At 49.7% G+C, this 25,832-nt stretch overlaps 1 protein-coding gene across 1 annotated transcript in view; it reads left to right on the forward strand.

The window, feature by feature from the left end:
• The first annotated feature begins 223 nt into the window (after nt 1-223).
• The window catches only part of CYSTM1 (cysteine rich transmembrane module containing 1), a 29,611-nt gene continuing 4,002 nt past the window's right edge, over nt 224-25,832 (forward strand). Inside the window, exons 1-2 of the mRNA XM_086621691.1 lie at nt 224-267; nt 13,421-13,668. Of these exons, the coding sequence (XP_086477817.1) occupies nt 13,440-13,668 (229 nt within the window). The 5' untranslated portion in view covers nt 224-267; nt 13,421-13,439. The remainder of the gene's footprint in view (nt 268-13,420; nt 13,669-25,832) is intronic.

Consider the following 25,832-nt stretch of genomic DNA (forward strand, 5'->3'; position numbering starts at 1 on the left):
CCGCCCCGCGTCACGGGCCGGCCGGGCGGCACAGCGGCGCTGCGAGCCCGCTGCGAGCCCACCCCGCCCGCCGCCGCCGCCGCCGCCACGGCCCCGCGCGGCCACGCCCACCGCCGGGACACGCCCACTGAGGCGGGGCGCGCGGCTCGTCACGTGCCCTCCCCCTTCCCGCGCAGGGAGGGGCGGGGCTTTTGCCTTCGCCGCCTGACGTCAGCGCCCGCCGTGGAGTGCGCAGCAGGTGGCGGCGCGAGACGGGCAGCGCCTGAGGTACCGGGGAGGAGAGTGCTGGCGGGGTCGTGAGGGGCGGCGGCCGCGCGGGTGTGCGTGAGGGGCCGGTGTGGGGCGGGCGGCCCCCCGGGTGTGCGTGAGGGGCCGGTGTGGGGCGGGCGGCCCCGCGGGTGTGCGTGAGGGGCCGGTGTGGGGCGGGCGGCCCCCCGGGTGTGCGTGAGGGGCCGGTGTGGGGCGGGCGGCCCCCCGGGTGTGCGTGAGGGGCCGGTGGCCCCCCGGGTGTGCGTGAGGGGCCGGTGTGGCGCGGGCGGCCCCCACTGTGGGGCGGAGGGGTGGGCTGTGGGGCCGGACTGGGACATGGGCTCCCTGTTGCGAGGAGCGTGCTGGTCAGGGTTCCTGCTCTGAGGAGGATGACGGTGAAACACCTCGGGTGAGGAGCGGGCCCCGTCTGGCGGGTTTGAGGCCGGCTCTGGGCGGCTGCTGGGCAGCACGGATCCCCCAGGGGCCCGCTCAGGTGAGTGCTGTGCTGGAGCAGGACGGGGCATTGCCAGTGCAGCCCCCAGGCCGCGGTGCTGCTGGCCTGGGGGTGCCTCACCCTGTCTGCCTGCTCTAACGATGCGTTTGTTCCGAAAAAAGTTGCTTTAAACTTTCTCAAGGTTTATTGCAGGGAGCGAGTTGGCTGTGGAGTGCTGTGGGGTTTTATAGTCCTGCCCTGTGGACCAGGGAGAGCAGCGCTGCCGGGCTGCGGTTGTTTATGCAACGTGGGGGAGAAGAGGAAGGCAGGCGTCTGTGCTCAACGCAGATGGGCATGTTTAATGCTAATGGGTTTATTTAGTGTGGAGCCAGAGGTGTGCTAGCACTCACCAAGTAAAAATAATAACGCTGTATCATGTGTTTAAAAGCCATTACGGTTGTCCTGGATTTATATTTCCTGTTCCTACAGCTGTTGGAAACCTCATTTGGATAACTAGATGTTGTGGTGAAATAGGAGAATAAGCCCACTGCTATCGGAAGGGGCTGCCGGATCCGTGTGGCAGAGGAAAGGAGAGCACTTGCCTCCTTTCCTCTGCCACACGGATCCGGCAGCCCCTTCTGATAGCAGTGGGGAGACTTGCTCTCCAGGGGAGTGCCAAGATCTGTCCTGGTCATCCCAGATTCATGTTTAGCTCTGTCTGAAAGGAAAAAAAGTGCTTTTTGCACTGTGCGAACAACCTGATTGTCTAAACGGGGCAAGTCTTGGTAAGCTAGTAAGTGTGGGTAAGTTAATGTGACTGTGCTGAGCAGCTGCCTCCTCTTTCGTGCTAGGGTAAATACAGTGACAAGATAACAAGGTGTGGGAAGTGCTCCTGTGTCGGAAAATGTGTGTTTTTCTTTCAACTGCATCAGTTGCTTTAATAAAAAGACTGACTTTAGAAACTTTCAGTGGTAAGAATACTATTACTATATCAGAGAGCCTGAGGAGGAGGCTGAAAACACTGAGACTTGATAAATTTTAGTGATTGTATTTCAGTGCTTTTGGGGGATGGTCAAGAGTTAGCATTTATGTTGGACAGTAATCTTCTGCACTGCACAGAATAGTGTTTTACCAAGTGCTGAAACTTCTGCAGCGCTAAGCCTGTTACATGCTGCCTCTTATTCATGTGCTATAAAGGCCATCTTTGTTAAAATACTGATTTGTCATTCCTGTAACGATTGGAGAGCAGTAACTGATAATCTACAGAGGCTGGTGGGTGTCCTCACTGCAGAGGCTGAAGAGGAGGAGAGAGTTTTGTGTAAACAAGTGGCACTGATGTGTCAGGGGGGGCTCTGACGTGGGCTGAGCAGACCCTGCAAGGTGGTACTCCAGTGTCAGTTAGAGGAGAGGGCTTTGATGTTTTGCTGCCAGGTGTCCCCCCAGGTCCATATTACATTTAAAATCAGCAGTGGTTTGCTGTTCAAAAAACCAGAGGTGTCCTGTGAGCATAAGCAAAGATGTTCCTGCTCATAGCATTGCACTGGGACGATGGAGAATTACCTGGAGGGCTATGTTTATGGTAAACAGAGGAGTTACCTATTTTCAGGGGTAGTTCTATGCACATGATGGGATTCATATGTTACTTAATTTTTTTTCTAGGAGGACAGAGCAAGCTTGTGTAACTCTGGATTTGCAACACACAGGTCTGCGTTTCTCCTGTTAGGTGTTCTCCCTGTGGTGTGGCTTTAGGCTTCGCAGGGGGGCTGTGAGAACTTCTAGTGGGAGCTGAGGACTTGAATGGGCAGGATTTGAATATTTGCCTTTGATACTGGTGTTGTCTGCTCTCCCGGTTTTATGTTCTGTCTTTCTCAACTTCCCGTTTCTGAATTGAAACCGTGTGGCTCAGTAAGTAGAAAATAGCACTCTCATTTCTGGGAAAAGGGAAGATAGCAAGAAGCCTGAGTCATTCAAGCAGGCAGTCGGTAGTGCCAGGTCTGGCATCCTGCTGGCTGCAGCTTGGCTTCGCACAAAGCAGCCTGGAGCCTCCAAGGCCACTCGCCCTGGGATGGGAGAGGTTGCCTTCTCTGGACTTTGGGATGAAGTGCTTGGCCTTGCACCCGTTCTGCGGGGCAGGCGTGTGCTGTGCTGCCCTGCCCTCCGCAGTCATATCCCGGGGAGTGTTTTCCAGCCAGGACCTGGTTATATGAAAGCACATTCCTGTGTTCCTGCTGCTACAGCACTGCTTCCTTGGAGAGGGAGCTGTGCTGTGCTTCTGTGCCTGCCCACGGCCCATCAGGATTGCAGGGGGCTTCTATTGTCTGATCTATTGTATTTCTTCTGGCAGCCACCACCACTGCTAAACAAAAGCTGCTGTTTTTCACTTGCATATCAGGAAGATTCTTTCCAGACTAGCGGTATAATGTATTGCTAAGGCATTATTTGGTCTTGGGAGCTGTTGAGGGCAGCACCCTGAGCTGTAATAGCTTCTTGTCAGTTTAGCTTCAGTTGGGACAGAGTGAGGCAAAGGCTTTCTTGGTTTCCTGACAACTGGTGTCAGAGGTGCCCCGTGACACGCAGCCATTAAAAGATTATTGCGTATGCCCTGTGGGCAAAGTAAAGCATCGTATTACAAGTACACGTAGGGTGTGGAAAAGCAGAAAAAGTGAGAAAACATGGCGGGGGGGGAGGGGGGATCTGTCTCATTCCATTTTCCAGCCTGTCACGGAATTATCTTTCTGAATGATGAGATTTAGCTGTAGAAAATGCATGTATTTCTGTCTGCATACACTGACTTTACTGTGTCTTAGGAGCTGTATGCTGCCCTTCAGCGTGTGTCCTACTTGAGATGATAGAAAATCATCATGCAGTCCGGGCAGTGTGTTCCATCAAATCCATCAGTGGATCAGAGCTGGGGAGGTTGTCGTGAAAGACTACTGCTGTTTCATTGCTGGGACGCTGCCAGAACACCATCTGAGTAACACATACGAATGTATTAACTGTGCTCATTAATTTTCTTGCCAGTCATGTTGTTTGTTTCACATTCTCTTCTCAGTTGGACCAACAAAGCTTCTTTCTTTAACTATTATTTGCAGGGTCTGGTTTAACTTGACAATTGGATGTGTTCCTTGATTTTTGTTTTTAGGATTTATTGCACCTTAAAACTGTCTTAATACGTTCCTTTAAGAGCAAAATAGATTTATGTGTTTCCGTAAGTAACTAATGTAGCACGTTATACAAAGACTTGAACAAGAGCAGTGCATGCAAAAGCATTCAAAACCTGAACCCAGGGTAGTGTTAGTGCCTGTATCTGCAGTGATTTCTGTGCACACGGCTTTGCTTTTTCGTGCTTTTGACTGCAGGCTATTCTGTCGCTGGGCAGAGTCTCAGCTGGTGTGTTGGCAATAAGTGCCTTGGCTTACAGCACTGGAGGGGCTGTGCTGTGGGAATTCCTGGCATTGTCATTGTTAGACTCTGGTGTTAACGCATGTGTTCTTGAAACTTTTCATCAGATGTCTAAAAAACTTGAAAATTTTTCCCCATAAGGATGCAGTTCATGTAATGACAGTAGCAGAGCATTGGATTTGATTTTTTTACTGACGCTTTTGTTGTAGGAACTACACAGGCAGCTATTTCAGCTTCGTACTTCTGCCATGCAGAACATGTAGGTGGACCTATGCCATGACAGGATACTGCAAGCAGGAAAACTAGGCAGTGAGTTATGAGTAGTATTTCTGAAGAGGTTTTGTGTGTTTGTGATGATTGACAAGACACTGAACCTTGTCTGCAGAAGGAAAATCCTGGCATTCAAACCCTCGTGGGCGTGAGGCTGCATTGTTAGAGTCCTCTGGAGATAGAGCAACAAGGACAGATCGTGTGACTGCGAAGCTCTATGAAGGACATTGTGTCTGAGGCAAATACTGTCAACATGACTACAGGCCCTTTACAGCTGGTCAGAACTCTGGTTTATGAAACCAGAATCACCTGGAAACACGTGTATCAATCAAGGTTTTGCCAAGAAGGCAGGACAGATGATGGGACTGGAGAGGCAATTTGTGGGGACACAAGTGTCAGCCTCGCACATCGATATGCTCTTCATTCGCATAGATGGCTAGACTTCAGGCCTCCGGAGGGTACTGGGAGGAGGGAATACCTGGCTCAGTGTGCTGAGTTTATGGGAGGGGCTGCAGAAATGGCCCCTGTAAGTAGCTGTTAAAAGGTTAATGTGCTGGCTTTACGTGATGGGATTTGGTAGCACAGGAGGGGTTGTGGAAATGGCCCCTGTAAGTAGCTGTGAAAAGCTTTCCCAGTTCCAAAATGGGTCGGACCCGGCCTCTGGCCAGGTCACACCCTCCCCATCCCCTCAGGCCGGGGCCGAGCCAACCAGCACCTCTGCGAATGCCCTAGTTAAGACTGGGACAAAGGAGCCCGAACTGAGGCTGGACTTACACTGGGGAGAGTGGGGAGGCGGGGGCTGACCCCCGGCCTCCTAGGTGGGTGGCCGCCCAAGCTGGGCCACCGCTACCGGACTGGAGGTGGCCACAGCAGTGCAGCTTGGAGAGCTCTGAAGTGCCCCGCTCCCAGGGTACCCCCTGGAAGGAGTTTGACTTGTCGGGACTGCTGAGGTTCATCGAGAGGACTGACCTGAGAGAAATGGCTGCGTGAACACCAAGGACAGTAAAGACTGAGTGGGAAGAGATGTGCTGGAGCTGAGATTCCTCTGCAGCCTGTGGTGAGACAGCAGCGGCCCCCCTGCTGCCCGTGAGATTAATGGTGGGGCAGAGATCCACCCGCAGCCTGTGGAGAACCCCACACTGGAGCAGAGATGCCTGCGCCTGAAGGAGATCATAGAGCATGATCTCCATGAGCTGCTGGAAGCTGACGACAAGGTGGAGAGGCATCCAAACCCTGTGGAGAACCCCATGCCAGAGTGGGTGGCAGCTTCCTAAGAAGCCATGACTCTGCGGGGAAGAAGCCCGTGCTGGAGCAATCTGATGGGTCAGGATTGCATCCTGCAGGGAAGACTCGTGTTGGAGAAGTCTGTGGACTGTCCTGTGAGGAGAGGATCCATTGGAGTAGGGGAAAAGAGTGTATGAAGTCCTCTTCCTTTGGGAAAGGAGTGGCAGAAATAACGTGTGATGAACTGACCTGCAACCCCCATTCTCCGTCCCCCTGCACCGCTGGGGAGGAAGCAGAGCTGGAAGAAGAGGGGATGGGGAGAAGGTGTTTTTAAGATCTGGATTCATTTCTTGTTATCCTCTCTGAATGAGCCATAAACAAATTAAATTCATTGGTCCCCAAACTGAGCCCATTTTGCCCGGGGGTCATGGTCAGTGGGTGATCCCTCCCTGTTCTTGTCTCATCCTCGGGCCTTTGTTAGTTTTTCTCCTCTCCACCTCACTGAGGGGAGGAGTGAGCGAGGGACGGCGTGGTAAGTGAGCTGCTGGCTGGGCTAAACCATGACACTCAGGAATTCGGAAGGTTAGATGTTAGATGTCTGTTCATCCAGACCACTGCTGTCCACTCCACAGAGCTGCCTGATCGGTGGCTGCAGCCACTTGGAACAGCAGTGGAGTTTTTTGTGCAGGAAATGCCTGGCAGCCACTCGAGGTGAGGAAATACACCTCTTCCTAATGGTGGTGAAGTATCCCATAGCCTTGGAGGCCTCTTAAGGAAATAGGCTTGAACAAAGCAGCACTTTCTAGCTTTTCCTTTGGTAGCAGAAACCTGGGCTGTTCTCTTCTGCCTAGACCTGCATTTCGGGAATTAAACCAGTTTTGAACAGCTTTTTGGCAGAAAAGGTGGATACAGTTCTTGTGCAAGTCCCCATCACCTGTTCCTCTGGGCTGGTGGTGCTGCCTGGTGAAGTGGGTGGGCAAACTTGGGAGGAGGCTCGTCCTGGAAGTGAACTGAGCAAGAATGGAATTACAGTTTATCCTTAATGTACCTTTCATGCAGTCACTAAATGGAGCTTGCTGGTAAGAGGGAAACACAGAACCAGTGCCACTTAAATGCCGCTTGTGCTTTTTTCATTTGGATACTGTTCATATGAAATGTAATTTAAATTCTAGGCTAGTTGCCAGGAGCTGGATTGTTGATGTTAGATGTACTTTCCATTAGAGCTCTGTATTGGAAAACTACTTCCTAGCGCTGCAGGCATTGGAGGGGGTGGGTGACATCAGGGTGCCCTGATTGCCCTTCTCAGGATCTGTGCCGCTCACCATGCCCTCCATCTTCCTCTGTGCAAAGGCCAGCTGAATCAATAACTGACTTGCCCAAAACGTGGTTCCTCCTGACTAGAGCAGCATGAGAGATGCGGTGCTTGTTCTACTGTCCTAAAAACAAACCACTTCTTGCCTTTAAATTCCTAAAACCTGCTGTGTTTTTTTTATTTTTTTGGGGGGGAGGTTGTGTTCCAGATCACTGATCTGGAACCAGGCTGATCTGCCTTGGTTTTTTAGATTTACTAATGCCCTATTTGTTTTCAGAGGGCTATTTCTTGCACTGTTCCCTGTGCAACAGAAGGCATTTAACCCTGTTTCAATACCCAGATTAGATGTCATCTCCCCCCACGTACACAGCTTTTTATTTAATGGATTCACTCACATAGGAGACTGCATTTGAAGGATCTGACTTGCAGGCAGCCATCTGTAGGGATTGGTATTTCTTTGCAGGGGGACAGCAGCTGTGAACACCTACTGTGGAAAAATGCAGATGGTTCTTCTGTACATGCTCTTTCCAGTTTTTCCAAGATAGCAAGGTGTCTGCAGTGCCAACAGGTAGAAGCAGATTCATACTGGTCTCCAGTCACTTTGAAGGTCAGAATTATGCTGACCTCAGAAGAGATGCTTGGGAGCACTAGCCTTTTAAGTGGCCTTTTGGAGGAGGGAAAGGGTGAAACAATCTTTTTGGCAGAGTGTGAAGGCTCTTTGTTTAGGGACCCGTTGTGCTAACAGAAGAGCTTTCCTTCCATCACGCTTTCCCTTGTGCTCTTCGTTCTTGGTTATTTTCCTGCAACACATTGTCTTCTGACCAAAAGCTCTGCCTGCTGGGGCCCTCACGGTGTGCTGCAGGGCTACTCTTGCAGAGTGAGGTGGCGGTCAAGTATCTAAATGAGGCTACCAATTTCTTTCCTAGTTGGGGGTGGGGTGGGTGGGGAAATCCTTTGCAGTGGTTTCTAAACTGGATGGGTTGAAAGTAGATATCATTTGATTCATGATTCACTATGTGGAAGAGACTGTACTTAGAGCAATCTCTGTGAGAAGGATGATGGTTCTAGCTGGATGAGTGCAGTGATGGGCTCTACATGAGCTATTCCCACTTGGAAGGATCTTGCAGTCAGTACAGTGCAGCTTGAGCTTTGTGTTTGGCTTGATGTATGGCAAGAGGTGTCCTGGAAGGGGGTTAGGAACGGACAGAAAGCAGAAGACAGCTGCAGCACAGCTTCATGCAGCCTGCTTGCTCCGTCTCAGGGAAACGGTAAAACTAAAGGCACAGCAATGGGTGGCAAGAACAACCAAGGACAGGCTTTGTAGATGCAGAGTCCTCAGCTCTGGAGAGATGTCTGGAGAAAAAAAAGATGATAAATTCATAAGCGTGCTGGAAGAGGAGAGTCAGGAGCAGTGACCGACTAGTTCTGTAGTGGCTGTGCTGGTATGCTGGCCTTGTGTGCGACAGTAAGCTTAAAGCAATCAGAAGTAGGTATTTTCGAAGTTTAATGATGAAATTTGTTTCTCTAAGGTGTATTGTTTATCAAAATGGACAGGTTAAAAAAAAAAAGTATGTAGTGTATACAAAGCATCATAGTTCTGTACTTGCACCTTTTGCTAAGTCTTAGTCACAGACAGGTAGAGGGATGTAGAGACTTACATTCTCACTATGTAGGTAGTTCCTACGTGTTGATTATCTCCATGTGTGTCTATACGTGTGAATGCACATACAGTACCATATGTATTCCCTATATGATACATTGTGTGTGTTCTCCTACTTCAGTGGTTTGGTTTTTGCAGACCGAATGGGAGATGGTGCAGCCTTTTCGGTAAGGTAAGCTGCTTGTTTAAAGATAAAACCCTTCTGCTAGGGTAGGGGAAATGGTGTTTGCTCAGCAGTGTGGAACAAAGGAGTTCGAAGATAGCTTAAGGAAACTTAATGATATGTTAATGAACTTACCTCTTAGCAAAAGTGCGAAGGCAGGGGGTGAAGGGAAGGAATAGGAACATGTTTTGTCACTCTCTTCAGGTGGACTATTGATTTCTGCGTCGTTAACCAGCAACAGATAGGGAAATGCTTAGTGGCAGCCTTTGTTTGCTGGATTCAGCCTAAATGAAGCTTCGCATGGGGTCAGGCTGCCCAGTGCTCTACTGCCATCAGGACCTCCTGCAGCGCCGTGAAAAAACGCTTCACTGATGCGTTGGCTTCCTTCTTTCGAGCTGTTGTCTCCCGGAGGTACTCATTGGTAACCACAGATACTAGCCCTGATGCAAGGTCATAGAAGTTGGTCTCGGTTGCAGCTGACATGGAATTACTAGTTGGGGTGAGAACCCACAACAAAGCTTGATAAAGCATTTGACTAGGAGCTCAGCTATGTCTCTGAAAAGTAGCAGCTTAATGATTCAAGGCTCTGCTTTGCAAACACATAGCCAGGTGAGTAAATAGGGCTAGTAAGCTTGTAAACTCACGTATGAGCTCTTGAGAATGAGGAAGATCTAAATATTGTCACACAGTTCAAAAAGGGCGAGTAGGGAAGGGTGTATGTGTGGCAGTAACTGATAGTGGAGGTAGAGAACAAGGAGAAATTCTTCCTGAGAATGTAGCTGGGGAGAAAAACCCTTGCAGGAAGGCTGACCTTCACAGCTGAGGCGGAGCTGGGAGGGAGTGAACAGAAGTAGTATTTAGGTCCTCTGGAGGACCTGGACCTGGTTTCCACCACCACCTCCAGGGTTTGCTGAATGTCTTGATAATTCTTCAGGAGTTTTCTGTTCTCATTCATCACAGCAGCAACTGTATTGGAGATCTACCTGAAACCGTTCTTGCTGGGTGCTCTCTTCCACTTCTTGCCTAATCTCAGTTGTGTTGCTTTACCCTCAAGTTTGAGGGGAAAAGAAACTTTTGCCCTGGTGGAACATGCCCTTCTTAATCTCTTTCTTCATCTTTTCTGCTGCTCTGTTGTTCTTCTGAGGTCTATGCCCAGGCATCTGTCTGGCTTTTAGTAGACTCTCCAGTTTTCTCCTCAGTCCCTCTCCCACCTTAACAGGCAGAAGCTCAGTTACTAGCTTCCCTCCAAACTTGCTGCCTCTTGAAAACTGTTTTGACATGGCTGACATGGAGCTGTTAAACAGAACAAGAGTGCCGGTGTTTCTTTTGCATTCCTTGTGCCACCATTTCCGTTTGCTCAAGCCATTGTCAGACTTGGATTTTTAACTCCTGTCCAGTTTCTCAGACTTTTCTGCAGAGCTGCTGATGTGCAGTTCTCTTTACCTATCCCCCACAGCTGTGGGTTTTAGCCATGCTCTCGTCTTACCATGCTCTTTCAGTGGTTTCTAAGCTTTACCAGGTACAGCCTTGTACAGCTGATAGCCATCTCAGACCCTTCTGCAGAGGTGCTTTTCTACCCATGTGGTTCCTTTGTCAGTTGTACCAGCTCTCCGAAGGGCTTTTGGTATCGTCCCACACTGGGTGCTTTTACAGGAACCAGACAGCCATGGGATGGTGGGCTGGCTCCCTGCTTGGGTACTGAAGGGAACAGGGAAGGGAGTGAATGGCCAGCCCTGATGGTGGAGGATGGCCCTTGGGGCATGCCAGTCCCCATGGCAAGGGAGCAGTGTGATGGCTGTTTATCTACTGCCTGAATTTGAGTTCACAGACAACTGAAGAATTGCAGCATCTTTTAAGCCTTGCTACAGCACTAAGATGTCAATGATATTGAATGTAGATCAATGAATTGATGCACACGAAGGGACAGAAGAGAAGACTGGACTTTACTGAACTTCACTGGGAAGGATGGACTGAACTGGCTGTTGTCTTAAGTAGGAGGGCTTTAGAAAACCAAAGTAGTGAATGTGACTCTTTGCTGGAGCTTGGCAGTGATCACCAAAGCAAGCTGAGCCCTCGGGGTTCTTAAGAAGAGATTTAGGAATAAAACACATGATCTGTGGTCTGCTGCCTTTGAATGCCTGGGGTGTGTGTATTTATATACACAAATACGTATGCCTAGGATGCCAGCTTACAGCCTAGAACAGACCCGAGGGCCTCAGAGAAGGGAGAGGTGGGTGGAGGGGCTGACTCCTGCCCAAGGGCGAGACAGTGGACTGGGGCTTTTCAGCCTGGCACAGGGGGTCCCACATGCCTTCTCCCTGGTTTGGTGAATCCCTAAATTCAGGAGGCTGACTGCTGGTCCCTATCTCCTGCAGTCACCCCGGAGGGGCAGGAGAGTTTCCATAAGGCATGGAGCAGAGCTTTGGATCCCCTCATGCTGGAAGTGGACACTGCTGCTGTATGCTGTCTCAGGGAGGCTGAGCAGACTCAGGGGCAGTTCATCAGAGTCTGCTGGTTGCCTGGGCCCTGTCTGGCTTGGGCACAAAGTGGTTACCCTTCCATGTGCAATGGTATGTAGGTATACACACACACTCGCTCTGGCCTTGTTCTTCCCTGGGAACTTGCTTTTGGCTGCTATTTTGGGATGATTTTCTGGGTTAGATGAACATTAGTGACCCATTATGTCCCAGTTCTCTAGTTTGTTGCACCAAAGTGAGTTGTAGGGCTTGCTGCCTGCCTTGCACTGGCTCTTTGGGAGAATTTCCTTGCTGCAGACTTGGTAGAGACATTGCAGTGCAGTACGGTAGTTAAAGAGCCTCCAGTTAGACGTACGTTGTGCTTGTCTGTTTTAAAATCAGTAGTTAGGCTGTCTGGCAGGCCTGGCAGTAGGAAAGAAAGTAAGTACAATTCCTCTAATCCCTGGCATTAGTTAAGCAGTGAAAACTCATGTGAAGACATTAAGAAATCTCATTTGAAAGGTAACAGCGCTGCCTGAGCAGTTAACTGGGACCGTGCCTGGCTTGCACAGCAAGAGTAGTGTTAGAATGAATTTGGGTGAAGGACAACTGCAGTGTGGTGAGGCCAGGGAAGACCCAGCCTGCCAAGACTGAAGGGCTTCTTGGTGTCGTAGCCCTGTTCCCTTGGAGTGCACCTCTGGGGTCGTTTCAAGTCGGCAATGCTTTCCTGGGCATCGCGTGTGATCAGATTGGCTGTTACTGCCAGAGTGGGACGGGGCTGCACGCGTGGGAGAGCCCCGTGGTGCCTGTGCTAGTGGCATTTGGGCAGGAGTAACGTGTAAATAAGCAGAGAGCCTAGGGATCCTTCCTGGGGGAGGGACAGTCGGTGCGCTCCGAGGTGATGAAATAGCAAGCCATACACAATCAAAGCTCATCTCAACACTGCCAGGGACTGCAGCAGCTAAACATAGCCCCAGAGGCTTGACTCCCTTGGCTTCTGCCTGGCAGATGGCTGCTCCGGGCTTGCTATAGAGTTACAAAGGTGAAATCCTTCGATCTGCATCATGCCAGTGCTCAGTCTAGATGTAATGGTCTCCTCTGGACTCAAGGACTCAAGCATGTCCCTAAGAGTGGGTGCACAGTACTGAGCATCCAGGTCAGTCTAGCCCAGCTGCATGCCCCTTCCAGTGTCATCCGAAGAGGATCCTGCTTGTCAGCCTCTCTTGCTCCGTGCCGGCAGCAGCGAGCCTCAGCAGAGGCAAACATGCTCCTGGTGTTTCTCCCTGAAGCCAGTGGCATGTGGGAGCAGTTGTGCAGCAAAGGGGAAATGGTGACCTTCTGTGCCCTGTCATGGTAGAAGGACATTGAGTACAACTACGTTGGTCAGGATGGCTCCTGAACACATGGCGTTAAGGACACTCCTGTTTCTCAAACAGGAGGAAGCATCAGAGACCTAACGCAAGAAATGGTTTGCTTAGTCACGCTGCTTGGCGGTCAGTTAGAGTTGTGTTACTGTGACAGTCGGGCCTTCTGCTGGCTGTACCACGAGTGATGTGTTAGATAGGTTTTATGGACATCGACTCTGAGGTGCCTTTAATGCTGCTTTTTAAATGAGACTGTGCCCAGGGCCTGATTGCTTGTGGCTGCCTGGTGATTCAGTGGCATGTTACTGGAGGAATAAGCCATGTGCTGGGTTACAGTGTCATCGGGAAATTATTCATATGCAGTCTTGCTCCAGAGGGCTGGTCTGGATGCTTCTCACAATTAGCAGAAGTGTAATGGACACTCGGGTTCACTCTCTCCTGTCGAGGCTATCAAATGTGTCTGAAACAGGCTGCGTTTCTGCACGTTTTTCTTTTTTTACTATTGACAGAAACATGAAGTAATCACTCCTAAATCTCTCTTCAAAGCAATTTAATTGTGAGTGGAAGCAGAGGATTTTGCTTTGTGGTTGCGAGACTGTTAAATGTCTTAGGGTGAACAGCTGATGCATGTCTGAAAAGCAGCAGGTCACTCTGCTGCTGAGCTAAGCTCGTGTCACTTAAAAGAAATAACTTCAACTCAGTCTCTGCTCCTGTGCGTTAAAAATAGGCTTAAAGATAAACCTACTGCTTGACCAGGTATTTTGAGGTCTGTTTCTCACATCTAGTGTAGACCCCTCTGGAGAGCAGTCTGAAACGGGAATTACATGGTCATGGGTGAAGCAGACAAAAGCAAACCTGTTCTTCTGTTTGTTTTCCTTCTTCTGCAGGACAGATTCTGCATCCCACATGAACTACGAAAATCCTCCACCTTACTCCGGTCCGGGCCCGACTGCCCCTTACCCACCCTATGCACAACAACCGGGTGGTCCTCCTGGCCCGTACCCAGGCTATCCTCCTGGACCTACCGGGCCCTACCAGCCGGGCCAGCCAGGTTATCAAGGCTATCCCCCGTATGGATGGCAAAATCCACCTCCGCCTCCAGGACCAGTGTATGCCGATGGGCCTAAAAACACAGGTATGCGGAGCAGCCGTGATGCGTGACCCTTTCTGGCTTGCAAATGCGTGAGTACAGGTTGACCTTGAGGTGACACGGTTACCAGCGTCTGGCCCAGATGGGACTGGGGGAGGCTGAGACTCCTTTGAAGTGGCAATTCTGTTTACAGCCTGTTCTCCTGTGTTATTTTGCTGCTGTGTCTGACAGTTCTCTGGCTGTTGGAAGATACTGCTGAACGTCCTTAATGCTGATCCCTCAAGGGAATCCTTGTGCTGAGGTTGTTATACGTGCCTCTTGCTGGCTGTAGATGTGCCATAACTCATTCTGCCTGTCCTTTGCTTGGTAGGTTTCAGCTGAAGGCTGCACAGTTAAAGCTTGTAATATTCAAATGTGCAGTTCCTAACGAATTAATGGACATCAGCTTTCTTAAGCCCATTACTATCTGTCCAAGTGATCTAATAGTGCCATTGGAATAATTCCTGGGTTTTGGGGTTTTTCTCTGAAGCTATTGTTTTCCTGTGGAAAACCACAGATTTCTGGGGAAGGGAAAGAGGGTGTTGTAACTTACCTTGGCAGCTAGCTGGTCCAGCTGTGTGCTGTCCCCTCAATATGGTATGCTGGTTTACTCTGGCACCCATAGCACTCGTGGAGCTTGCTGCAGTGCTTGGTGCAGGCTCCAATTGTCAGAGAAGGGCCGAGAAGATGATTGAGAGACCAGAGCATCTCTGTGTGAGGACAGGCTGAGAGAGATGAGACTGCTCAGCCAGAGAAGGCTCAGGGTGGCCTGCCCATGTGTATAAATACCTGATGGGAGAGAGTGAAGAAAAGGGAGCTGGACTCTTCTCAGTAGCGTGCAGTGAGAGGACCGGAGACGATGGGCACACACTGAAACGTCACTAAAGGTTACTTCTGAACACAGGATGACACTTTTCTACTGTGAGTGATCAAACGCTGGCACAGGTTGCCCAGAGAGGTTGTGGAATCTCCATCTGTGGAGATACTCAAAACCTGACTGGACAGTGGTCCTGGGCAGCCTGCTTTAGCTCACCCTGCTTGAGCAGCGGAGTTGGACCAGATGATCTCCAGAGGTCTCTTCCAACCTGAACAACTCTGGGATTCTGGCAAGGTTGTGTATGGTCCTTGCCTTTCCCTATTGCAAAGAGGAGGATTTAGCTTGGGGTTTTTAGGTAACTCTGTCTTGCTGGTAAGGAAAGTTGCCTGGAGATCAAGTTTATTCTCATCAGTGTTTCACAGGCTTTGGTTGTAAAACCTCTGCTTATATATCATGGGGGTGTACTCACCCCCTCACCATCAGCATGGAGACTCATGCTGTTGTGCCAACTCCAGTGCCTTCTTTCAGACTTCTTCAGTGATAGACATACTCATCCAGGCTGGGAAGCCAGAAACCATCATCACCCCTCTTCTGTTACAGAGACTATCACAAACAGACCTGAGCTGTTGAGTAGAGTCTTAAGTACCTGTAGCTGTTCTGACTGCCTTGGGGTGGCAGAGGACGTGGCCAGAGCTACCAAAGGGCAGTTCTGCGAGAGGGAGTGTGGGGAGCACTTCTGTAGAGGTGCTGTCCAGGCACTGTGCTTTAGGTGGGAGCTGCTCTCAGGAAGGAAAGGAGACTCAGGGTTTGTATGTGCTGGGTGTGTCTGGCATGGTCATGGACAGACTAACCTGGGGTGGAAAGAAATGAGACTCAAATCAAAACGAAAGTCAGTGCTGTACAGCTGTGTAAGGCCCTAGCACTTTGGACAGCATTGCTGTAAAGAGCAGCTGATGAAGTGGGTATTGAAGCTGACATCACTTGAGAAATTGCCAGGACTAGGGCAGTACCCTGAGGCCTTTGCTGCTATGCGAAGCTCTCTTTTTGGGCGTAAAGGTTGTGCTCCACATACTCTTGGGACAACGTGCACTTGCGCTTGGGGCCTGCTCAGCACCAAGGTCTCATATGTATTTGCTGCATGTTGAGACAACTGCCTGCTGTGCCCCCCTGCCACTCCATGTTACTCTGGCTCAACAGCACGCTGTGACAAAGGTCTTTCAAAGCCCATGTGTTTTGGGAAACTGGAACTTGAGAAGTTCCCAGCAAGAGTTTTCCACTGCAGTGAATCCAAAGGAGGCTTGACATAGATGGGTGGACAGGCTGAATTGTGGAGAGGATGTTTTCAAGAATTCTTTTTTTTCCAGTATTCTTGGCTAAAATGGTGGACTACTGGACCAGTGTGTATAAAAGTGTTCCTGGATTTATAGCTGATGTAAGATGTCAGGAATATTGTGGTGTGGATCTGGCCAGAGGACCTAAATGTAAGCAGCAGGCAATTGGTGTGAGTGAATAAGAGCCTGAATAAGTGCAAGTCATGAATCAGCTTCCTCTTTTACAGAGTGAAAACCTCAAAGATGTGCCTTTGGGAAGGAGGAGGCAGCAGCATGGTGATGCTTCTGACCACTTCCACCACATTGACTCAAAGTGTAATCAGGGTTTTCCATGGGAAACTCACATAGTTTTGAGGTGGCTAACAGGCGTTTCTTGATACTGGGGAGAGGGGAAAATTCCTAGTCTGCCATGTAGAACATCCTTGGTGAGTGCAAGTGTCACTTTGGTGCTATAGCCATAAAAAGGGATATGCCAGCAGAAGCCGAAGGGAGAGTGGGTCTGCTGCTTTGGATACTCTGGCTTTGAGCCAGGTCTGCTGCCTTGAAGACTTAAAGGATCTCATATCAGCCTGGATCAGGGAACTGATGACACTGAACGTCCTCTGCTCAGGTCAGCTCTCTGCTCTGCTCGCTCAGGTCAGCTCTCTGCTCTGCTCGCAAACCTGTGGACCAGTGCAAAGGAGTAGGCTAGGAAGTTGGAGAGGACAAGTAGCTCCATGTTCGAGTGAGTCTTTCACCGAGAGCCCAGGCTTACGCTGCAGGAGGCATGGTTTTGTTGTTAAACCTGAGCTAACACAACTGCAGTTCTGCAGAAGCATCGCCCTAATCCACAAACCAAAGACCTTCCAGCAAGTCCTGTCTTTGAACTCTGCCTTCCTGTAGCCGTGTGTGGTCTCTGAACCCAACCTGGGAGCCTTCAATTTTTCATTGCTTTTGCTGAAGTGGGTGTAAGGTACAAATCATTTATTAACGTGTGTAAAATGAAGTCAGGGCTCTAACTTTCTGTTTAGCTGCAAAAGCTTTTTCCTTTTTCTTGATTCTCCTTCTGTTAAACACCCTTTTTCGCCCTTGCTTCTTTTTGGCTAGTCCATCAAACTGGAGCCTGATCTTTGTCCTGTGACACTTTAACAGAAGTCTTCTGAGAGAGCTTTCAATGAAGCTTTGTTTAATGATCACCTCCAGGAGTCTCTAGTATAGAATGGGTGCCCCATAAAAGCTAATTTTTTTAAACTCTGTTATACTATTGCTATATATCTATTGATGAGGCTGAACCTCAAATATAAAAAAAATGACATCTAAATTTAGTGAAGTCATTACAGTCTGCCTAGCTGGTCTGGTGTGATTTCATGTGGCTTGTCAGTTCTTGCGGTGTTTCCAGGCAGTTATCTGGGAAGAGCTGCTGTGTGGATGCTTTCCTTTCAGAGCAGATGTTTTGCCCTCCTAGATGACTTTGCTTAATCTAATGTCCAAGTAATGCATTAGTATTTCCGAACAAAGGCGTGTCCACATTGAAAACTAGGACATTTACTGCACTTCAAATTTTATGCATTAAAGTATTTTACTGTGTAGACAAACTGCAAAGTGGGCTTTTATGTTGTGGATCGTAGCTGGTGTGCTAATGTGTGGAAGTAATTACGCATCATATTTTGGTCTTGAGTGGATCATGGAATTATTTCATTACTGTTGAGCTCTCAAAATCTGATGGTGAAGTAGCATTTTATGGTGAACATTGTTTTTTAATCTGATGGTTTGTGGGCTGTCTGGAGCAGCAACAGACATAGCCTGTCTGATTGGCCCTTGGGGAAGAAAAAAACTCGTATGACCCACTTTCTGTATTAAAAAGAAAGCAGCATCTGCAATGTAACCATGAAACAGGTTAAACTTGGTACTGGTTGTGTCACCCACCCTGCAGAAGAGTTCATGAACCCCTGAGCCTTGTTTCAAAGGCTGCTGTTGAAGGACTCCTTGGGCTGAGCAGCACGGATGTGAGTTATGCTGCCTGTGCCGGGCGTGTGTGCTGCAGCACCTCTTCCTCCCTGTCCTCAGGAGGTGGGAGCTGTAAGCCCAGACTGGAAAGTTCAGTCCCTCTTGTTGGGGTCATGCTTGGCAAGGGTAGGGAACATCTAGGCTGGAAAGTTACTACTGTTAAGGGAGCAATGGCTCCGCTAGAAATAGGTGAGAGCGGGAGGATGTTGCCATCTTTCCAGTATGACATGGAATAGAGGGACATACATAAAGGCTTGTTAGAGGAGCGCGCGGTCCAGAACAGAGCTGAACAAGGACAACAAGTACATTCTGCTCTGGACTGTAGGGTTGGTTAGCCATGACAAAAATCAGCTTGCAGTTGACACGTTAAGGCTTAGTGGTGTTGGCCATCCGACTCCTGTGTATTACAGCACTGTAGAAACAGTGACTGCAGCTGATAACAGCAGTTGATGGTGCTTTGTCCCTTCTCCCAGAGTAGATGGAGTTCAGGGTGTGCAAACTTGTAGCTCCTCAGAGCCACCCTAGCTACCCCGACACTATTGGGTGTGAAAGGCCTCGAAGCAGGTGTTTCTTCTCCAGGTGGAGAAGCAGCAAGCAAGAGAGGCTAGGTGACTTGCTGAGGTGGCACAGAAGACCTCATGGCTATGGTTTTGGTTTTTTGATAGCTGGCTTTTGTGCTTGCACAGGCTGCCGATAGCAAAGTCTCCAAAGAAACAACACCCCTTGCGTCTTGCAAGGGCTAACAACTGACTTGGCTGTTGTTCATTAGAAGTAAAGAACTTGACCTTCGCCTTTAGAGCTGATAATTTTTATGCTGAGCCTGAGGGACGTTATCCCTAAGGGTATCTGATTCAGCTTCCGAACTCTGTGAACTGAATTGTGCTGATTTCTGTCCGCATCTTTCCTGCTGTCAAAACCGAGGGCTGTCTTAGTGTCTGTCCAGGCGTGAGTTCCTGGAGTACCGTAGATCTGCCATTCAATGTCACACAATGCTTTGGTAGCTAGAAGGAACTCGCCTGTACCGGAACAAAGTTGAGAGATGGGCACCAGTAGGAACGTGGTGCCTGTGTGGAGCATGATGTGAGTAGCCGGGCCTTCTGGAGCAGGAGGGGCTTGCTTAGGAGGAAGAAAATATCTCCTTTCAGAAAATACCTCGTTTCCCCATTGGTATTTTCATTACAGAACAATTCGGTATCAACTGGTGTAAGGAAGCCACAGTATCTGCTGACTGGTCAGCAGCTACTTTCTTGTCAGTGTAAATTAGAGGTGAAAGTAATGCTGTTGATAATGGCGTGCTTTAAAAGAGAAGTGGAATGAGCCAAAGCGCTAGCTGATGTTAGCAATTTGCCCAGCTTCGTTTCTCTCCCCCCTTCCCATTGATATGTAGCGATGTAATGGACGAGGCTATTCCATGCTGTGCCAAAGGGAAGCAGGATCTGTCAGCAGCCTCCCTTCCAGCTGAAGCCAAACAAAGCTCAGGATTGCCTTTGACCTATTGTATGCACAGGGTGGAAATCTTATTTCTGGAAGTTGATTACTTGTAGCAAAGCCAGCTGTGATAAGAGTAATAGTCACAGTGATGCCGCCTGCCTCCGAATGTTTGGCCAGCTGCAAGAGTAAACAGGTCACCTCGGTACAGTCACTGCCTTCTGCCAGAGGAGCAGATTTTTTCCTCTGTATGGGTCTCACTGTGGAAAGGAGGGGATTCTGATCGCTCTGGTTAGGCTCTCTGGTGCCTTTCAGTGGTCACTCTCGCTTCTCAAACCGTGTCAAACTGAGCCTTCCCCAGCAGAAGTTAGTTTGGAGGGCAGCCTGTAGCAATTCCAGCGGGCTTTCTCTCTGTATATGGACCCTTTCCAAACACTCTTTCAGAGCATTTAGCTTAACTGTTGCTGCGCCTTCAGGACCTGCAACTCCAGACAGCTGGTGTCCTGCCAAAAAACCAAAAAAATCTCCCTTGGCAGTTGTCCTCTTACCTGCTTCTGATACTGTAGTGCGCGTTGAAACCTGATGTTCTTTCTCCAAGTTTGCTGTATCATACCTGACTCATCAGCTGACCGCACGAACAGCGGGGCTGTTTGCTGGCACACAGTGCTGTCCTGGGGCTGCTGTCTGACCTCATCCGCTCTGCTTTGCACCCCCGAGGAGGGGATAATCTGAGAAAAGCCTGATGCAAAGAAAACGATTTCCAAATCCAGGTCTTGTATCTTGAAAATGTGCTTCAGGCAAACCGGCTGAGTGTGGCTGAGGCTGGCTCTGTAGTGGACGGAATTAAATGAGGCTGCTGCCCTCGTCAGCTGGGCACCTAGCCTGGGCGAGAAGCAAATGGTGTAAAGTGTTTTTCCAGCATGGCAAGCCTACTCAAATTGTGGCACTGGAGCCCTGAGGGGACTGCTCAAGGAGAGTCTGGCTACCCTGAGTGACTACTCACTGTGGCATGTTCCCTTTGCTTTAAAGCTGGACCTTGTCCCTCCTGACTGCCACCCTTGCCCTGTCACTCTTGCAAGACCCTTCTAAGACTGAGTTTGTGCTGTGTAAATCCCTCTAAGCCAGGTCTTGTTTAAATTTAGGACTGATGCTGATTTTCAATGAAGACACTGACTCAAGCTGAGGCCTGTGCTGTTCTTAGCCCTGCAGTTGACATGGTGGAAAATGCCTCCTTGCTTTAACAGTAAATTAAGATTTCACTGATGGAAAAAAAAAAAAAATGTTAGAGGAAGTTCTCAAATTCTGTAGTTTTGGAGATGTGTCCACATCTGTTGCAGTCTAGAAGAAAACTGAAGGGTCTGAAGCCCTAAATTACTGTACTTTTGAGCTGGGAGGACACTGTTTTCTTGTATGACATGTCCTGTACACTTTCTAACCTGTGTGATGGGGTTTATGGTGCTTTGGAGAGCTGGCTGATGCCTGCTGGCATCCTACAGAGGCTTGAGTACTGCCTGTGTAAGGTAGACTCTTCTCCTATAAAGAGGGCCTGTAGCCCTGCTTTTTAGAGGTGTTGAATCCTTCCCAGGCACATTTATACTCCATAAATGCTGATTAGTATCACCTCCATTATCTCGGAGTTCTCTGAATCCCATCCCTGTGTGCTCAGGTGAGGAAACTCCCCTCTTTTCCAGCCCTGACCTCAGCTGCAAGAATACCTTCTGCAGGGTTTATGGTCAGACACACGCCGTGCTTGGAGCATGTGCAGTGTGTGAGCGGGGAACAACTCTACCCTTGTGTGAAACACAGCCAGTGCGGCTTGGCTCTGGAAAGCGATCGCTTGGCACGCCTGCACGGCAATTTCCCTGAAATGTGTTGCCTTTTCAGCTCCCTGAAAGCTGAAACAGCTCTCTGGGGTGACCGTAAGAGCTTCTCAGACTTGCAGGAACTGAAAGGCAGGAATTTTCCTAACCTGCTTGCTTAAGCATGCAGCCACGGAAGAGGGCAGGTCTGGTGCCAGCGTGGGTAGTTACAGATCAGTCACTTCTGCTTGAGGCCAGCTGAAATCTGGGCTGGGTCAGCAGCAGCTGTCTGGTGACGGGGATGTGCAGGTGAAACTACCTGCACTCACCAGCGATTTGCATCCTTGACCCTTGAGTCTTGCTCAGGTGGCTCTGGCAGTAGAGCTGTTTGTGTTTGGAGATGGGGGTTGGGAAACTCGCTCTGTGCGTTTTGCAACTTTGGAAGATTTTTGCTTGGAAGTAGGCTGTTGTCTTCCCGTCTGCCTCTGACTGGTGCCTGCTTCAGGAGCGTGATAAGGTATTTCCTGAAATCTGAGTATGGTCGGTAGGGACTGTGCCTACAGTGAAAGCCTCCGGGGAGGAAGGAGTTGGAGGGCCAGGGAACGTGACGTGACAGGCGTGGAGCTGCTAAGCATGAACAAATATTCCCAGAGAGGAGAAAGAACAATTAAATGCCTTTCTTGCCAAGGGACTTAGATCTCATCTGTGCCCAAGCTCTGCCCAGGAGGTCTTGTGGGCAAGGGAGGAGGCCTGAGGCAGAGAGGAGACTTGTTCGCAGCTGCTGTGAAAGTTTTAGTTGAAGTCCTGGGGTCCCTGTTCCCCAGCCATGCAATCCCTTGTTCTGCACGTGCTGCCTGCCTGGGATTTACTCCAGGAAATGTGGCTGTCTCGGAGGTCAGGGCTGGATGTTCCTTCCTCCTGCAGTGCTGGGTCTGCAGACCTGGGGTGTGCACCCTACCGAGTGGCTCAGAAACCCTTAGATTTCTAATCGCTGTCACCTCTGCATCCCTTGGCTGCCAGACACTCTTGTGCTGACTGTCCCTTTTCTGGCCTCCGTCCTGAATGGAAAGACTTTCAAAGGACTTGGGTAAGAATGTTTTGAAGGTAGGACCAGATACACAGACTGAGTTGACTTCACAATCTGCTGCAGGCACTACTTAACCTGGTGGTAAATTATTGTCAAAATGGTATTGTGCAGTTTCAAGCAAGGCTTGCTTGCTGGCTGGACAAGCAAAACCAAAGCTCTTGGTGCACAAGTGGCTCGTGATAAACCCCACTTTATCCACATGTGGGAAAAGGCTTATTGGCCCCTTCTCTGCTACATGCTTCCTCCCAGATGAGGAGACTGTGGTATTAATGAATGTTTCTGCTTGGAGCAGTCATTACTGTGGCTAACAGCCGTTCAGATACCGCAGGAAGAATGTTTGATCTGCAGAGCAGTGGTTGGTAAAACTTCTTATTGCTGCTTCCTCTTGGGCACCCCAGGCGTCGCCGAATGGCGTGGGGCAGCTGGGAGTGTAACTAACTTGTCTGCATGCAGGGTGGCCCAGCGTGCTCGTGCGCTGCCGGGGCTGAAGAAGGAGAGTTCAGGACTCACTGCTTTTCTCATGCTCCTGGCCCTTTTGCCTTAGGAAGAGGAAAGAGTCCCTGCAGCTGGCTGGTGCCAGGCTGGGCCGACCCTGGGGTCCCACACACCTCACTTCTCTCTGGGCGCTGACTTCTCAGCTGAGCCTTCCCCTTGGCTTGCCTAAAGGGAGCTTTTGCTTGCCATCTGCCTGCCTGGATGTCATACCTGAGCTACCTAGACAAGGGCCAGTGCTCCTGGTGATGTGCAGCAGGACTTCTGGGAGGGCTTGCAGAGCTCCAGAGCTCTCGGGCACTGCTGCTGCCTGCTTTCCAGAGGGGCTTCACATGCAGGTAAGTCAGAACCTTAACAGTGATGTCTCGCCCTGGGCCAGGATGGGCTGGTTCTGCCATCCGAAGCCAGTATGGTTTTTTGTGCTGCAATCTTTGTAGACTCAATAAAGCACCGCGACAAGGAGTGCTGCAGTCTAAGGTCACGGTTTTCCTTTATACCTGACTGGGTGAAAAGTTCTACTCATGCCTTTCCCTCATGGAGCTAATGATTAACCTATCAATTAGGTATGAGAAGAAACAAAATGTGTATGCTTAAGATAAAGCAGACTGTACATGAAATAATGAGGTATTATGGTATTTGTTTTAAAAACAAAGTGGGAGTTATTTGCACTGGATTGTGCAGGCTGGTACTGTGTGGTTACAGGGAGTGCCACCATTTTCAGGCTAAGCATGATTCATTGTGATCTACGCTCTTTAAGGTTGATTGGAAGATGGAAGGGTCTGCTCAGTTTATACCATCTCCTGTCCTGTTTTAGAAAAAACAATGCAAGCATCAAAACTTGAGCCTAAAACTGAATGCTGTCTAGCACCTCTGAGAAAAAGTCGCCCTTGTTTCTCTTCTCTATGGGACCACCAGACCCAAAGTACTAATGGGCTTCTGCTCGTAGTGGCAAGGACCCTGGCATGCCATGGGAGATCTTTGGAGTGCCTGACCTCAGACAAAAGAGAGGCACAAAGCAGCTAATGAAGTCCCCAGTAAGGCTCAGCACAGCAAACAGGGTGGCTTTAGCTTGGAGACAGTCAGACTTCTGAGGAGATGCGTACAAAACCTGCAGTTCCCTTAACTGGCATATTTTGCGTTGGGTGTTTGTTGTTGGCAAAGCTCGTGATGTCTGTTAATGGAAGACTGCTGGTTGAAGTGAGCTGAGAAGAAGTTGGGTGCCTTGCAAGACTTCCTGAGGGATGATTTTAAGGGGTTTGAGTAAGGTGCTTCAGGCTGTGTTGTGCTCTCCCACTGTGCTACTTACTCTGCGTTTCAAGGAGCGCTAACACGTAGGCTGGGAGGAGTGAGTAAAGGTTCTGCCGTGCACTCTGGTTTCCTTGGGTGCTTCTGTCACTGGTTTAGTGCTTTGAAGCTGACGTTCAGCTGCACGGTGTCCAAAATGAGAAGATTGGTGTAGGATGTCTCCAGCTCAATGAGAGGCTTGGCTGGGAACAGTTTATCCAGCCTGCCTTTGAACTGTTTTTTACCCTGTGATGTCGACCAGCCTCCAGCTGTTCTGCTCTTAGTCCTTTCTGTATAAGCCCCACAGCCAACTGGTTGATGAGAAAAGCTTTTTTAGCATTAATGCTGTGTGGCTGTGGTTTGAAGTTTCTCTGGCAATTTGTCTGGTGACAGCAGCAGAGCTACAGCTTCTGAAGCATTGATGAAGCCTCAGAGAAAGTGATCATTAAAGCGTAAAGGAAAGGTGGTTGTTTTCGTTTAGAGTATTGATGTAGAGCCCAGATGCTCTCAAAGCCTAAAGACGTTCAGTGGTGACTGTTTCCTCGCAAACCACAGCAGCAGTTGACACCAGCTGCTGTGAGCTGGCGGTGACACAGAGCTGCCCTCTAGAGACTCCCGTTCCCTCTGGGAGAGGAACTGCAAGGGAAGGCAGTGACCTCTCAAATGTGTATTTCAAACAGTCGTCTTTGGGCTTTCCTTGAACTCGGAAGGGGAATGGATTTGGTAAAGTGCTGTAACCTCCTGCATGGGGAGAAACTCAGCTTTTTGTCAGAGGGTTTCTGCAGAAAGGTGCTTGTGCCATGATGTGCTGCTGGTTTAAATGACTTCCAGCTTTTAGCAGAAGAGAGCCTAAGTCTCTTTGTGGTGCTGATTCACTGTTTCTAACAGAAAGGCACACTCCCCAAACCCATGGTGAGTCCTGGGAAGGTCTTGACATAGCTGCTGTCGCTTGTTGTCCTTCTCCTGTCCCAGTCCTGCCTGGAATTGTTGGTGGGCAGTTGTGCCTGTGTGTCAGCCGGTTCAGTGTGGACCTTGCTGGCCGCAGGTGCGGGCTGGCAGGGCAGGAGCGGTGCTGCCGTTGTGACCCGCTTGTGCTGAGGAGCAGCATCCGGTGCAAGTCAGCCGAGTGGCCGTGCAGTGCAAGTGCCCATCGCCCACTGCACAGGCCCAGATTTGGAAAAGCTGTTTTGTTTAATATTTCAGCAAGTGTTTCGTAACAGCACTTTACACATGCTTGGAACATGCTTTGCCAGTACGTCCTCAACATTTGGCTGTAGTTTAAAACTTCTCATGGATTAACCATAGATACTTCAGGCAACTCTTCTTGCATGCCTGCAGTCATGGACAGCTTACTATAAACTGCATGGGGCAGCATCCCTTTCACCTCTGCTTTGGGCTGGGGAAGGTCGCACAGACCTGTCCTCCAGCACAGTATGTAGTTAGACTCCATTTCACTGACTTCTTTGCAAGTTGCTGACTAACCAGCAAAATCCTTCACTGGTTTGTGTGCTATGACAGAGGACTTGTCAATGTTAGTGTATCATTCAGCAGCTGGTGTCTTCTGCGTGCTCAAGCATTGCTCCTTGGTAGCTTAGTACTGACCTGCCAGAAAGCAACATTCCTTTAACTCTGGCAGTAAAAGGCAGCAGTGTTAGAGCTCTTCCCTGGATGGTGCCTTGGCTGCAGCTACGGATACAGCCACCTTCAACGAGGGTAAAGATGGGCTTGGCTGGGGTGGCTGCAAGGAGTGCCAGTGGTGAAGTGCCATGCCTTAGTGCTCAGAGGAGAGGGTACCCACCCTCGGGCCAGGTGGTGCGGTGTCAGCCTGGGAGCTCAGTCCATCCCAGCTGCTCCAGCAAGGTAGCCCAGGGTATGTGAGGCACCTCTAAAGCAGTGGAACTTCACGCTTTCTGCCCGATTTGGGAGAGTCACATGCTGTGGAGCTT

Source organism: Tauraco erythrolophus, chromosome 16 (genome assembly GCF_009769465.1).
Source record: "Tauraco erythrolophus isolate bTauEry1 chromosome 16, bTauEry1.pri, whole genome shotgun sequence".
NCBI classification, from domain to species: Eukaryota; Metazoa; Chordata; class Aves; order Musophagiformes; family Musophagidae; genus Tauraco; species Tauraco erythrolophus.